General features: G+C 42.2%; 1 protein-coding gene across 1 annotated transcript in view; it reads right to left on the bottom strand.

Moving 5' to 3' along the window:
* Nucleotides 1–15,400, bottom strand: part of SUSD4 (sushi domain containing 4) — a 53,963-nt gene that overhangs the window by 9,785 nt on the left and 28,778 nt on the right. Inside the window, exons 2-4 of the mRNA XM_088525991.1 lie at nt 11,978–12,190; nt 5,711–5,890; nt 3,845–4,033 (exon numbers count right to left, since the gene is read on the bottom strand). Coding sequence (XP_088382117.1) covers nt 3,845–4,033; nt 5,711–5,890; nt 11,978–12,190 — 582 coding nt within the window. The remainder of the gene's footprint in view (nt 1–3,844; nt 4,034–5,710; nt 5,891–11,977; nt 12,191–15,400) is intronic.

The following is a 15,400-nucleotide window of genomic DNA, read 5'->3' as shown; positions in this document are numbered from 1 at the left end:
TGCACCGACTCCGTAGCTACAGTATCCCCCATTTGTGTAAGAGGTTCTCTGACTACAGTAAGTAAAGTCAATGGACACGTCCATGAGGCACAGAGATATTTCTCTTTCACCATTAGAAAACGTACTGTGCTTTTCCCTCCAGAGGAGCTGTGCCAGATAAAATAAAAGATTAATATTGTAGAGCAGGCCTTGGGAGGAAATTTTGTCTGCTCCCCCCATCTAATCCTCAGCATGCTTTGAACTCTGCGGATAAAATTCTACCTGCATCTGGAAGCTGACATGAAAGTCTAGGGCAGAAGTTCTGGCTCCATAAAAGAGTTCAGCTGATTTTGGAAATGCTAAGGACTTTCTGAAAGGTTCAAAAGCAACAGAGTAGGTGTAAGATGACGATTTACGCCAACAGTCCTGTGCATCAAGCAGAAACAGATCATTTACTTGTTGCTGCTCTGTTGCATTTCTTGGTAAACTATGAACAAGCGCATCTATTTGAATCACAGCAAAGATCAAAGAAGATTTCTGCAATGCAAAAAGGGAATATTCACTCAGAAAAATAAGAATATTTATTTTCTTCAAACAGCAACTTCTAATTGGAGACTGTTCTTCAAACCCTTCAACCCCTTACAAGCAGAGCTGTAAAATGACCACTGTTGTATATCGCTCTGTCTCAAAATCTTTTCTTGTTTTCCTTCCATTTCACCTCACAATATATCTGCTGGAAATAGGAGATATTGGGATAAGTTAGTTCATCAGCCTTCTAAGACTCTTGGTCACCCCAGGGTAAAAGACTAGGAGCCTACTTCATCTTTTGGCCATGAAGATAAAGGTGTCACCAAGGTAAAGGTCTGCCAACATGCAGGTGTTCACAGCTATTCCTGGCTGCAGCTACTTTAGGATTTACTGCTGGTTGTCATTTCCAGGGCATATGGCTCTAGGCAGCGAGAACAGCCTGAAAATCCACTCATGTCAGCAATTAAAACCAAGGCTATTGATCAGTCTTACGTTAACATTAACTCGAGTTAACTTGGATGACCTGATTGCTGTCTTGTGGTATTTAATTTGCTCTGTCTCCTGCACACATACTGAGCAGCTATAAGCACAGAGCAGAATCATGGCATATACCTCACTTCATTTCTTCGTACTATAGCATTTCACAACTTGCTTTTATTGCTGCCCTCTGGTCCCTCTGCAGAATTTTTATTTGCTGGAGATCTGACCCACCAACATTATGCTACCCAGGGGCACGCATCAGTTTGTGACATTGAAATTTATCTGAGGCCTTCTCAATGCCAACAAAAATACAGGGAGAGAGAAATCCATTTGCACTAACGCACAATATCCCAGACTTAGGATTGCTCACTTCTCAGAATAAAGAGAGAATAAAGACTTCTGGATGTAAACTGATAGCAGACGGATTTTGTCTTTTGTTCTCAGTGTGTTGCTATATTGGAATTTCATCAAGAAATTTCAGCAAGAATTTAAAATACTTCAGGGGTGTGGTTTATCAGATTTAGAGCTCAGTTTAGCAAATTTTATATAGTGATGGAGATCTAGAATAACCCTGCAACTGGTTAGAAAGTTCAAATTGCTACATTTTGAAATAATGAAGTGGATATGGCGTTTTAGCTGTAGTGCTACTCTGCTCCCTAGTGCTTTTACTTTCCAGGTTCCGTGCCATAAATTATCAGACCTTCTTTTTCAGCATCTGCCTTCAGGTTTATAATAACCATTTTAAACCTCTACCAGGTATTCATGCCTACCTCTCCAGAATTTACTTGTATTTGTAGCATACTTTACATACAGTAAAATACAGTACATCCAGTTTTTATATCTCACATGAGAATCTTTCTCAATTTAAAAGTTTTTTTTTTCATTTTTTGCACATCTGATTTTACAGAAGGTACCACTAACTTGCAATATCTTCTATGGATGGCTCATTAACCCTAAATTGTTATTCTAACAATAACATTAATAAATGAACTGACATTTTCCTTAGAATTTTCTTGGATACATTTAAAAAGTTTCAGTATAAAAGGAAGTTCAAAAAAATCTGCATGACATTAATAAAAGGATCTTAAGAAAGTAGAACATGCAAATCAAGGAATTAAAGGAAAAGAATGTTCAATGTTAAGGTGCACCCATATATGATGGATATATGATGGAGGAAACCAACCGCCTAGCTTTGCAGTGCTGGCTGAAACCTGTCTGCGCTGCGGTGAATCCTGATTTTAACCATTTCTGATTTTAATTATCAGAAAAATCTTCTTTCCTGAGGGCAAAGAGCAGCTGCAGCAGATGAGCTCTGGGCCCACTGACCAGCACCTTGACCTGGGGCTAGCAGCTGGTGGCCTCTTATTGAAAAGTTAAAATAGGCAGTAATTCTTGAACCATATGTTAAGGTACCGCAATAAATAAATAAATAAATAAAAAGACATTTTAACACAAGTAAGACAGATGAGAAACCTAGTCCTCCTCCCATTAAAGTTAATGAATTTTCCCAGGTATTTTGCTAGGAGCAGGAATGGCTGGGGCATTCACCTGTGTTAAGTGAAGGAAGGATGCTCATGTTTAACATCTTCTATTCATATGCTTGAGTTTCTGTGTTTTTCTTACCTTCCTGATTGATGACTTGTATTCAATTTGCGTAATGGTTATATTGCTTTGATTAAGTCTAACAGGGCCTTTCTAATTATTTTAAGTTTTAATTTTCTGTGCTATACAAAATAACACATAAACCCTCTCAAAAATGGATTACATAGAGCTGATTTATGCTTAAATTTTTATGTGTGTGCTCACCAAAAAAAAAAAAACTATCTCTCTTTTATCTCATCCGGAAATTGTAGAGGCATTTTTGAATTTTGGAAATTTAATTGTCAATTAAAAGTAAGAATCGTTTTATTACTTTTGAGTCATGTCTCACTTTGTTGATGCTGCTGGCAAATTCCTGCACTCCAAGAATGCTCAGTGTTCAGCTAAGTGACATAAGCAGTAGATATATCACTATAATTGCTTTGACTAGATGCTACATACAGATATCTAGCATACAGGCTTGAAACAGAGCACAAACAGACTCCTTTTAGAGGTATGAGCAGAAAGGATGTATTTGGAATCTGGTAACCTCCTGGGCTGCTTTATTCAAGATGTGCTGCGAAGATGGCAGAAGGTAGTTTACAGGGATTTGCTGACATATGGAGTAGGCAGTCTATTTGGTATCTTTGTTTTAGATGCATCGAATGCAAATATAAATATATGGCAATATCCCCCTATTCCCACACTCGGCTCCATTCCTGAATTGCTCTTGCTGAAGAGGTGACCTTCACCTCCAGACTTTATGGCTCAAATCCATACTCATAACTCAGTCCCTTTTGTTGCAAATCTTTCTTTAAGATTAACTACCCCAAGAGACAACAAGTACTCAAGAATGCAACATCATGTGGCACTGAGCAATGTTTGCACCCTGACACCCCCAAATAAGTCAGTACAGAATATTATTTTGGTTGAAAGAGGATTTATATCCATATCTAGAGATACTCAGCCCATCTGCTTGTGAATGTGCATTCTATGACCCCCACCATATTTTTATTAGAAAAGCAGCAAAAAACTTGCATTTTGCAGGCAAAGCAGCGACTGCCATTAATAACTTCAGCCCTTGTGCTCAGGACACCACCGGAGCACACGCTTCGTAGGAGACATGAGCAGCTATGAGCCGCGCGAAGCCCGATAGACACGCACGGCACGGCCTGTGCAAATATTGCACCTAGCGGCCACCCTGAGTTAAAATGAAAGCAAAATGCAAAGCAAAATTTGCAAGCTCCAAAGCAGAAGGAAGCAACAAGAGGAGGTTTACCTTCCACGTCAAGGCACCTAGGTGGGCTATGTGACCAGATTAGGTTATACATGCACTCAAGGAGCGCGGCCCCTTCCAGTCTGTAGCCGGGGAAGCACTGGTAATACACCACTGCTCCCACGGGGAAGGAGGACTCCCGCTCCGATACGTTAACGTAACTATGAGGAAGAGCCAGCGGCCTCAGGCAACCTGCAAATTAAGAAGAGGGAGGCATCTTTTATTACGACGCGCTTATCGGAGTCGTCTCAACACAGCCTGCTCTGCCCCATTCCTAAGCTAAGGAGCGCGATGCTGTTCATTCCTCCGCGCTGAGGGCACGGATGCCACGGCCCCCTTGGACACACCGGTCCGGCCTTGGATGCCTCTGTGGCTTAGAGATGCTTTCACTGCTGCTAGTGCAGGGCTCGCAGCAAATTTGAGGCAGCTTTCCTGGAAATGATGGGGTTTTGTTGCACAAACATTTGCTGGTTTGGCAGATGGCAGTTTCACTCTGAGGCAGAGTCTTTAATAAATAAAGATTGTCATTTATATAAACCATGAGTTACAGCTCCCCTCTTAAACACAGAGAGTCATATAAACCAGCTTTAATATTAAAACTGCTGCCGTGCCAAAGGGTGCGCAACAGTGCAAGATTTTCAGGTGGAATTAATGAATTTGAAGAAAGTCTGAAGGGCTGTAACTTCCTCTAAGTACTTACATGAGAAACCCTGGAAGTGGGCTTGGATTTGGTTAAAAGAAGAGACCTGTTGCCACCCATAACTTTACAAGTGGTCAGAGGCTACCTGGGAATGAACCTGTTTTACTTCTGCGGGATTTGTACCACAGGCCTTACTGACCCCTGACCATTAAACGGTCACCCACGGTGTTTGGTGCAGTATGGAGGAGGAACAACAGGGAATGCAGACATCATTTTTTTGACTCATTATCCGCCTATATTCTGAGCTTGTTTTGACATGAGATTTAGATAAACAGTTTGTACTACATGAAAAAATAAAAATAATAATAATAAAAAAGCACTTTACTCATGCCCTTAGAAATGATCCTCATGATCCTCTTGGTACTAATTAATACTACTGATTTTTAATTTTAACAACGTTGAGGGAAGATGGCTGCAGTCAGGGAATAACAAATAATGCTGTGAGATGAACAGGAGCTGCGTTACAGCAGTGTTCATCCCTAAGGAGTAACTCTGCCACCAGCAGGAGCCCGCAGAGGACACGGACATGGGCACCCATTGCCATAAGCCTATGGGGGCACCAAGCCGACGAGCCTGGGGGCACCTCGCAGGACGCTGCGCAGTGGATTTGGGGACTTCTACTGGCACTGCATCTATTTTTAAAAGCAGTTTTAAAAGCAGTTGAGTAGCAGCAATGGATGTTCAAACCCAGAAGTTTCAGGCAATAACTATGGGTCTCATGGCCTACAGGTCTAAAGGGGGACAGATTGTGGCTCTGCTACAGGGCAGGCGGAGGTCCATGGAAGCTGCAATCCTTTCCATTGTTAATTGGTGCAAAAATGCTATTTCTCCATAAGATCTTTTGCTGAACTTCTGGACAGAATTTAGCCTTGGCTTATTTTTAAAATGCAAAGTGTCTGTGACAAATTTTAGACATATTATAGCAAAAAAAGATTAAAAAAAAAAAAGAAGTAACGCTTTAAGCATAGGTAATAGGTGGAGATGGTGGCATCTTCTTTCCTGCAGTGAGCAAAGTGGGAAGGGGAAATCCAAAAGAAGTTAGCACTATTCAAATACTGCACAGTTTGGCTTAGAAGATCACTGATATCCTTACAGCTGCAGAAAAAGCATAACAGCAAACTATGAGGAGATGCATGAGCTATAGAAGAGCATGTTCTGGTGTACTAAACCTTGACAAAAGGGCAGATTGTCCCATGTCCCATCATCTTGGCACACTGAAACCAGGTTGTCTAAGTCAGGGTAACGGATCTGGAAGCCGTCGTGGCAGCTGATTATGAGCTTATCGCCAGTCCTGTACGTCTGGTTATGAACCTCTGCATCTTCAACATGTGGAACAAGGCAATCTGCGACTTCATAAAACAAAATATTAACTTAATTAAAAAAAAAAAAAAAGCATGGCTAGCTGTTCAGCAATTTCAGCAATCAAGAGTTACAGCAAAAGTTATCAGTTTATGTGTTAAGCTACTTGGAGGAAATGCATTTTGCTTAATATGTCCTTTCCCAAGGTAAACATCAGCTGCCAAGTCTACTGTTTGGTGCTACAAGTGGATAACACTGATTCTTCTGGATTTCTTCAACAGACAGAATTAAGAGTGTTTAGGAAGGCTATTTTCCACTCCCTCTTTCCAGTCACTACTTGAGCAAATGACACTGCCCAGTGTAACAGTAGGAAAGCCCATAGGAAAACAAACTCTGACAGTGCTAAAGACAGGACAAAAGGAAAGATGAAACGCAGACACAGCACAAGGAGCAAAGGAAACTGCACATGGAGCAGCAAGAGACAGAAGGAAAATCTGGCACATTTGCCAGGACGTACACAGCTCCTAGCACAGTGCGCGCACTTTGGTCACCAAAACTCTGCCAATACTGACTAACAAAGAGACAGGCAAGAGGGGAGGAAGGAATGGTCCAGGGGACTCGAATCTAATCCTCCTCATAAATGCAAAGTAAGATTAAAAGCAAGGGAGGAAAAAAAACTGAATGTTGGAAAAATGCTCTTGAAATTATCTGCCAGCAGCCCATCCAGGCCACCGAAATAAAAACTTACAGGCATTAAAAACCACATGACATTTCAGATGAAAATCAGAGAGTAATGACATTGTAAACCTGTTTCATACCATTTTTGCAACACTTACACTACAAAAAAAAAAAAAAAAAAAAGAGGTTTCTGAAGTGCCTTGAGACTGGCATACGAGGGAAAGTTCAGGCTAATTCCAGGGGTAACTGTTCCCAGAGGTAAGGGTGACTCTGACCTTGTATTTAGCAATTAATCGTGAGCACACACGAAGTAAAGTAACAGCAGCAGCTTGCTTTCACGCAGCTTATTTGTTAGCAGCAGAACTTCCAAGCAAGATAAGCTGTAATTTAGCATAGCACAGGCAGTCTCCTAATAAAAATATATTTCATACTGTATTTCTTTATTTAGGCAAGTGAGGTGATCTATTATTCTGCAAACCACTACGGTTGACGGATGCAAAGTGGGAACATGCTGCTTCCCCAGCTGAAACTTATTTCTCTTTGTGCCTTCACATTGCAGGTGTGATTTTTTTCCCCTCCTCTGAAATACATTGTATTTAGCCAGGTTTTAGAGTGAGCCTTGGGCATCCTCTTAGCTGAACATGTCATCATGGCCCTCGCTGCTCTGGGCCCTGTTGAGGGTGGGCAGGAGGCAACTCCTGCAGCGCTCCCAGGCATCCTGAAAACCTGCAGCCAGGAGCAGTTTTTCTATTGCAGTTTTTCCAGGTCCAAGGAAGCGCCGTGCACACGGGACACGGCTCTGCACACTGCAGGAATAGAGGAGCTCTCATTTCCAACGCAGGGGAAGCGGATCCTGCAACAACAACGCATCACGGTGGCTTCGTTCCCATTACCCCAAACCACGGCTTGAGATTGGATCGTTTTAATCGGATGGTGGCAGGCAGCAGTGACAAGTTGCTTGCTCCACTGTCCCTCACTTGCTGCATCCCAGCTGCCTTTGATAACAGGCCTATTACAAGAGCAGGATAAAGAGGGCACTAGTGCATCCACAGCTCTCCTTCCAGCTGTCTTTCCCCATGTCTTATGGACAAATTGTTTCCTGCTGGCTGCATTTGTACTATTTAGCACTTACCCATGAATAAATTGCAGGAGTCTCCTCTCTACAAGGCACCATGTAAGCTGGTGCAGACTCTTTTTAGGGAAGCTGAGAATAAGTGGTTGTGTTTTAAAAATGTCTTGTCCTAGATAAGGAACTGTTTTATTCTAAGTACTTTTCAGCAAATCCGTGGCAACTGCTAAGCCATTTAATGGCGTACATGGCCCTTAAGCAGCATCAAATAGCTGTGCCTATGACTGCCACTATCTTCTGCCAGTTTTACACGATGGGCTTGTATCTATTGTGTGAATATTAAAAAGGGGCTGCCAAAAGCAGGCCCTAGCTGTGAACCTGCTCCTCCTCCTCCAGGCACCATCCTGCATCCCACACCGGGTACCACGGCTCCCCGGGAGAGTCTCTGAACTTCCCTGTGGAGCAGCTCAGCGGCATCCAGGCACCACGTCTGCTTGCTGGCGTGGAGAGGGCTGGGGAGGAGGAGGAGGGAGGACAGAAACAGTGTGAAGAACATGCTGAAAGCTCACCTGACATGACCTTACCCCCTTGAAGGCCAACACGAATGCTTTATATCATCTATTTCCTTTTTTAAAGTCATATTAAATCCATACTGCTGTGTTAGTAGCATCGTTCTGTGGATGCCACAGATTGTTTGTCATCCCAGTGGGGAGCAGAGGCTGAGGATACCTCCAAGGCTCCTCCAAGGCTTCCGACTGGGAAGGGGCCCCACTCCTAGCTCACTTTGCGGTCCCCAGGCAGGCTGCGCATTCGGATTCAGCCTCCCAGGGCCTCCAAATGTGGCAACAGTCTCAGCTGCCACATTATCGCAGTGGGAGAAGACAGGTTAAAGTGTGAACAACCTGATATCTTGCTCTGAAACAGTAAATAGGAAATTCCTGCCTCAGAGCATTGGTATTTATGTGTATAACCGCATTAGACGTTATGGAGTTACAAGCATGTGCCGTAGATCAACACAAGAATATAAGTCCAAGTACAGTGCATTTTGACAGTGCATTTACCAAGCACTTACTCATGCAACTTCATCCTTGTACTGACATGTAAAATCTCCTGCCTCTTAATGAGAAAGGACAGACCTATAAAATCAAACTGGTGGGACTAGAATCTCCAGGTAAATTTATTCGTTTTTAAATCAATCACATTCTACAATGGGTGACAGTTCACATAGGATAGGATTATTTTGCCATTAGAGACTGATCTAATAAACAGATAAAAACAATTATAGGTACTTTTAGATATAAAACTATATGTAACTATCCACTATTGAATCCAAACTCTTGAAATTAACTGCAAATGAATTGCAAATATTGAGTGTTCTCAATGCTCCAGCTCAATAATGCTAGTTCTACTATAAAATAAATATTTTAACTGCCCAGATGGCAGTATCTGACATTTACAGGCACTGGAATGGTACCAGAGCCATGTGTAGTACACCACAGCAAACACAGCAACCGCTTCTGCCTTAAATGAGTAAATATGACACAAAGGTTAGTTCACCTCATCCAGCTAGATGGCAAAGGCTAAGACATGAACTTCTAACTTCACCACCACTCACTGCAAATTTCTGTACAAACCATTATGCAACTGCAGCAGAGGAGGCTTTCCCTTACGTCACTGGAGTGCAGAGAACCACGAAAGCTGTTGCAATTGCTCTGTAACTGCTCCTTCACGGCCATGCTCAACCCTCACGACCTGCTGCTCCCAGACTACAGAAGGACCAGGTTCTGGAAAGCACCTGAATTCTTAAGTCTCATGAATTGCCATTGAACCTGGGATTCATATTTCATATGAATCAGTGGTTAGGTTTTACACTGACAACAAAAATTAAGTCCATCTAAATAGTTTCTTTTTTCTTGCTCTCTCTATTGCTAAATCCTAGGATTTTTTAATAGTACCTGAGGGAAGCACTGTTAGCCAGGGAAGTACCTATGCACTTGCTTCAGTAAATCCTAGATCAAGGTCCTACTCCTGAGTCCAAAAAAAAAAAAAAAAAAAAAAAACAAACATTTACATGCATGCTTGATTTTAAGCACAGAACTTGAACATGACTAATCATGTAATTAGAGTCACACTCAAGCTTAAGTGCTTGGCTTGATCAGACAACTGACTTGCAATTCTTTTCAAGTGCTCAACACTGTAAATCAGTGACTGTCTCTTCAGCACCTCTTGTCACATTGCCCATCACATACTTATATTCCAATTCCTTTCTCTTTTAAAATTGCCACGATCAGGTGTTAATCACACCAACATTAATAGCAGTTTTGTTTCTGATGGTCTTGTGATCCCAAACATCATCCAGATTTCCACTAGATGAGTGGAGGTTGCAGGGAAATGGTCTGAATAAAGCATATTAAAGCCTATTTTAACAACTGCAATGGATGATACACATACTATTTCCAAAGTAAAGATTTTCAGAAGCTATCTGTTAAAAAAAAATTACAAGCATTATAGCTTTTCTCTAAAGCTCTAGCACCAAGTTGGGACATACTCTTCTGTAGTCATGCTACATGTATTTTTTTTCTTAACTATTGGGCGAGAAACAATGACATGTATCATAGGTGGCTACAGCAGGAGAGGAAGTGAATCTCATGGACATTATATTTAAAAGCAATAGGCTGCTTCTTTGGAGTTGCCCTTGCCACCCTTCAAAGTGGCTGAAGCAATGGGCTAGAAGACGGCACTCTTGCTTTATCAGCTCAATATGGGGTTATTTACTGTAGTGAAAATGTCCTATTAATCTTTCCACCTGCAGAGTTATAATGAGGTCCTTGAATCCAGAGCCTTAACATGGCATCAGAGGAAACAGTACGGCCTTGACTTTTAAGCGTCTCCTTGGCAGAAGATTGATTCAGGAGACTATCTCAGTCGCTTCACCACTACTTCTTGAGGTTATCAAATGAATATTTGTCACCTTGGCACTGTAGGGCACAGGGTTAAACACTGATGCTCTGAAGAACCAGTGCCCTGATACCCTTTCCCCCCTTTTATCAGCCTGATTATGTGTGTGGGCATGTGGACTAGAGATGTGCTTCTAAGGGGCACATGAACTTTTTGTTCCCCTTTTGACTGCCCTACTTGGGTAATTTCTCTGCAGATGCCTCCTCCTCCTGCTAGGACAGAGCGTTGCACTCTGCCTAACAAGTTCCATGCTGGCCCTCCATTGCTCATCTCCTTGACCCTGCTCTTCAGGCTGGGACAGCCCTCTGTCCCCCTTGCTCACAGTCTTCCCTCCAGCAGCTGAATTTGACTCCATCTCACATGCCCTGGGCATAAGCACCAGGTTCTCGTATTTACACACATCTCCATGAGCAAACACTTCCAGATCTGCACATGCTTCAAAGTTATTGTGGTTACAAGCTACAAGAATCTTTGACTACTGCTTTTGAATAAAGTCTGTATTTTTATTTTCATTTAAACGATGGAAAACCTCCAGACATAGAATTTATCTTGTTCCACCCTGAAAGCAATTAGAAAAATTGCTAATGACTTCAATGGAGAAGTTCCAACACTGAAACATGCACACTTGATTTACACGTCCCTTGTTTTTAATAGCTCCATGGACCAAAAATAAAATGATGTAAATAATAAGTTATTGCTTTAATAAGCTTGCTGAAATACATAGCTGGTTTGGACACATTTGGGGCAAAAATTTACTTTCACAATATTAAGACTCATCTTGTTTCTATCAAACCCAGAAGACTAAAGTAAGGTAATATCCTAATTCCTTAAAACCAGATACACTTTCAAAAATGAAACACACTAAAAATCCAGTTGTTTTATGGCACAACAGTCTGAATCATCTCAAAGTCAACTTCAGCCGTGACTCTAAATGACTGCAGTCCATGCATATTTGATTCTCCTACATGAATTATGCACACGTAATAAAAATTGTTGTTTAAATCCCCTGGTTTGAAAGGTTAGTGGTGATGGAAATTAATGACATTTTCCTAGTAAGATATTAGAGAAAGGAATACCAAGCCGACAGCTCTAACAAATAGTTACAAACAGATTATTAATACTGGAGGCTGTTTTTCCTCTCTGCATCAACTTATAACTAACTAAAGGAGAAAATTTTTGTCTTTTTATTATTAAGGCTCCCTTATGGCCCTTCCAACACACACATGCACACATTACTTCTCACCATGTACTTGACAGATGGATGGATTCAAGGACGGGAATTATGGATGGGAAACTCAGAAATGTACCAAACAGGATCCTGTGAAATGGGCTCCATACAGCCTTTGGTGTTTGGGGCTGAGACACACAGACGTGGCACATGCAGGAGTGAGCCCAACAACACCAGCAAACTGCTTTAACGAAATGGACTTACCTTCTTGTAGGCACACAGGTTTATCGCTTGGCTTCCAGCTCAGGGAGCCATTAAAGTGTTTCACACAGAGTTTTTTTGAAGTACCATTAAGCCGGTATCCTTCCTGGCAATGAAACCGGACCACCACGCTTTCAAAGAAAACGCCGGCGCTGGGCGTCTTGTATCCGTGCTCGGGCACTCCGGGATCAGCACACGCATGTAGCTCGTCAAACCCTGGGTCAGACAGAGACACAGTCAAGCAGTGTTCGTTCACAGGCTTGCTTTTTCAAGGTTTGCTATTTAATCTTCCCCAATAACAAAAACTCAAGAGTTGCAATCAAAACATGTGACCGTTTCGCACTGTATCAAGCTCATTTCAATGCATTTACATAAACTGAAGCTTTTCTTACTGCTAAGCAACAAAGGTTGAGTGCAGTATCAAACAAGTGCTGCATATCAGAAGAGCAAATAACTGCAACAGGCTTAGCAGGGGGGGCAATTAATACTGATGGGAGAGATGCCTGGAAGGTTTGAAAACCATGCCGTGGCTTTAATGTGTTGACTTTAACAGAGCAGAGGCCACGAGCCTCCGCTGTCTCCTGCACACTAAGCAAGAAGAGTTTCCATAGCAGAGTCAGGGGGAATGAGGATGTTCCTGTTCAAAATGCATCCCAGTGTCCCCAGGGCAAGTCCCACCTCCGCTGCAGGGCTGGGGGCGAAGCTGTGGCAGGACTGGAGAGCGCTGGGGTGACAACAGGCTCTGGCATTTGAGCATCCGTCTACCCGAATACCTCACTCCCAATGAATACCCGTGCCAGGGGCTGCAGAAAGAGCCCCCAGCTGCCCCGCGCAGCTGCCCGGGGTGTCACCAGTGCCTCCTCCCCACGCGCTGCGGATGCAGCACCGGAGCATCTGCTCCCATGCAGTTTTGCTCCTTCAGGCAGGCAAGTTTATCGCAAGAGCCGGAGGCCGCACAGCTCCAGCACAAATCGCCCAAACACTCCCGTGCGCTAATGCGATGAATAAGGAGAAACATGGTCATTACGCTGATGGGATTATATACTGTGGAGAACACTTAATAACAGAGAGAGGCTGCCATTTTTATTGGAGATTAAAGGGAAGCTGCTTCTGTTCCAGGCACCCAAACCACATCGTTCAATACTGCCAGTGACGATCTCAATTATTTTTTTCCATTAAACCAGGGGATAACGTGACATTGAGCTTGACTTTGTTTTAACCGCAAGTAATCTCAGAATTTGCAGATGCACAAAGAATATTATAGTCCACCTTGAAGTACGCGCTTTGCTTACTAACTACCCCCAGGAAAAGAGCACTGGGGCCCTGCCACAGAGAAGGAAAGAGGTTGAGGTCACGCACCATTTGCAGGGCAAAAAATGAGCCCAGCTTATTTCCTCAATTTTCATTAAATAAAATAGGCAAAGTTAGAGATTTCTGACCTGTCAGCACAAAACCCTACATAAAAGGCAAGAATGTTTTTCCCTTGTGTGACCTAATTCCGTGGTTCTCCTGCCACTTTGCTGGTGACCTTTCATAGGCAAAGGTTTTCATTCCTCGTAGGGATATTTCTGCAGTCAACTGATCTCTCCAGCTTCCCTTTCTCCAGCTCCGTTTGTGAGCAGGCATTTCTATGCCCCAACAGCAATTCCCAAGAAGGAACTGGAAGATCAGCATCAAATGAAATGATGCACCCTGTGGCTTCTGCACACTCAGTAGCCAGGGAAGCCCTGTTCTTCAGCACCTGCATAAGACGTGACCCCTGACAGCAGCACAGTGTCACCGTTCCTGGCAGAGTGTCCATTTGTTTGCTCCTGAAGAAAGGAAGAGGTCAAAAGTCTCAGGGAGAAGCTGGGTAGCACGACTGCATGTGCAGTACAGTAACTTCTCACAGCGGGTCCGCAAAGGCGAAGCAAACAAAATCCTAACCCTGCTTTTTTTCTCCCCAGATACCAACAGGGACCAAATCTCAGTCCTGCTAAAATGAGTGGGAGTCACTTGCATGGATGCAATGACCAATGCTGGTTATGATCCCATGATCATCTCCTTCCTCCTACTCTGCAGTGATGATGATGATGAGGAGGAGGCAAGGAGACGTTTGGCCAAGGTGCTGAGCATCTCCCAAGCTTTTCGAAGCGGTCATTACCACTTGTCCTTTATGAGACCAAGCTCAGACCCTTTGCATAGTAATCCGTTCCATATGCTCTTGTTTAGTTCAGTTTCAGCCTATGATGTAAAAAAGGATAATTACATACACGTGATAAAATACACGACAGCTAAGTAGATCATATCTTTTCTTCCTAATGTTTTCAGTTCCTTTATCAAAGCTATAATTTTAGCAGCAACTATTCAAACTTGTGATATATTATTTTTATAATGGCAGAAGCAATCTCAACATAGACTGGGCATCTTTCACTTTGGTCACTTCAGAAGCTGATGAAACCAACCAAAAATTTTTTCAGGCATAGCCACAAGATAAAGTCTTTGAAAAGAACTGTAAAAAATATGTAAATGGGAAACATAATCTTTCAGGTTATAGCAGGAAAGTGTTATCTTGTTATCTTGCAGGAAAGAATATATCAAATAAGTCAGAAATCATTTTAGAACTAAGAGGGATTTCTGTATGTTAATAACCCTTTCAGCAAGTCTTTCCAGATGAAAAAAAAAAATGAAGTTTTACTTTGTCTCCTGGACTTTTCTTTTTGTGCTTACAAAATCATCAGCATCTATTGGGAAAAGTGATACAGCATGCCTGTCGAATGAAGGACCAGATTTTGATGTTATCTCTAACAGTAAAAATGTACCAAGATCAGCAGACATCACCATAACGAACATTGCATCACTAGTAGCAATTTAATGGGATGCTATTGCATGGTTTTAAACCCCCGAAGTAAAGACTGCTCCATTACTGCTGAAACTGAGTATTTTAGAATTAAAACTATTTAATATTTAATCCAACTTTCAGGTATTTTCTATACCTTTAAGGTATATACCATGTGAAACAGAAAACAACAGCGCGCTGATGTGACTCATAGACACAAGACTGCTTCGTCACCAGTAGAACATGCAGCTGACACAGAGTGTATTTCCCTTGTGGTAGTTACCATCTTTCCACAGCTGGACCTGTACAAGGTCATCACAAAACAACAGTGCTTTTATCCTGGATAAAACACAAGCATTTTATATATATTTTTTTTTTAAAAAAAACCCAAATTACTGGGTACTGTCAGCAGGAAAACATGGTAAAAATGATGGCAATTGAATCAAAAAAAAGGAAAAATAAGCAATGTTCTGCTTTAAGTGGATAATGAAGCATTACAATCCATTTGAACGGAGCCTATTGCTATAATTCTGCATTATATATTCTCTAACATATAATGATTCATCTGGTCTCTGATGAAAAGCCTGAAATATTGGAAGCCAGCAGTT

The sequence above is a fragment of the Tinamus guttatus genome, unplaced genomic scaffold (assembly GCF_059628265.1).
Source record: "Tinamus guttatus ecotype Peru unplaced genomic scaffold, ASM5962826v1 Tinamus_guttatus_pri_ptg000241l, whole genome shotgun sequence".
NCBI lineage: Eukaryota > Metazoa > Chordata > Aves > Tinamiformes > Tinamidae > Tinamus > Tinamus guttatus.
Note: the sequence above shows the minus strand (reverse complement) of the source record. Positions and strands in the feature narration are given on the sequence as shown.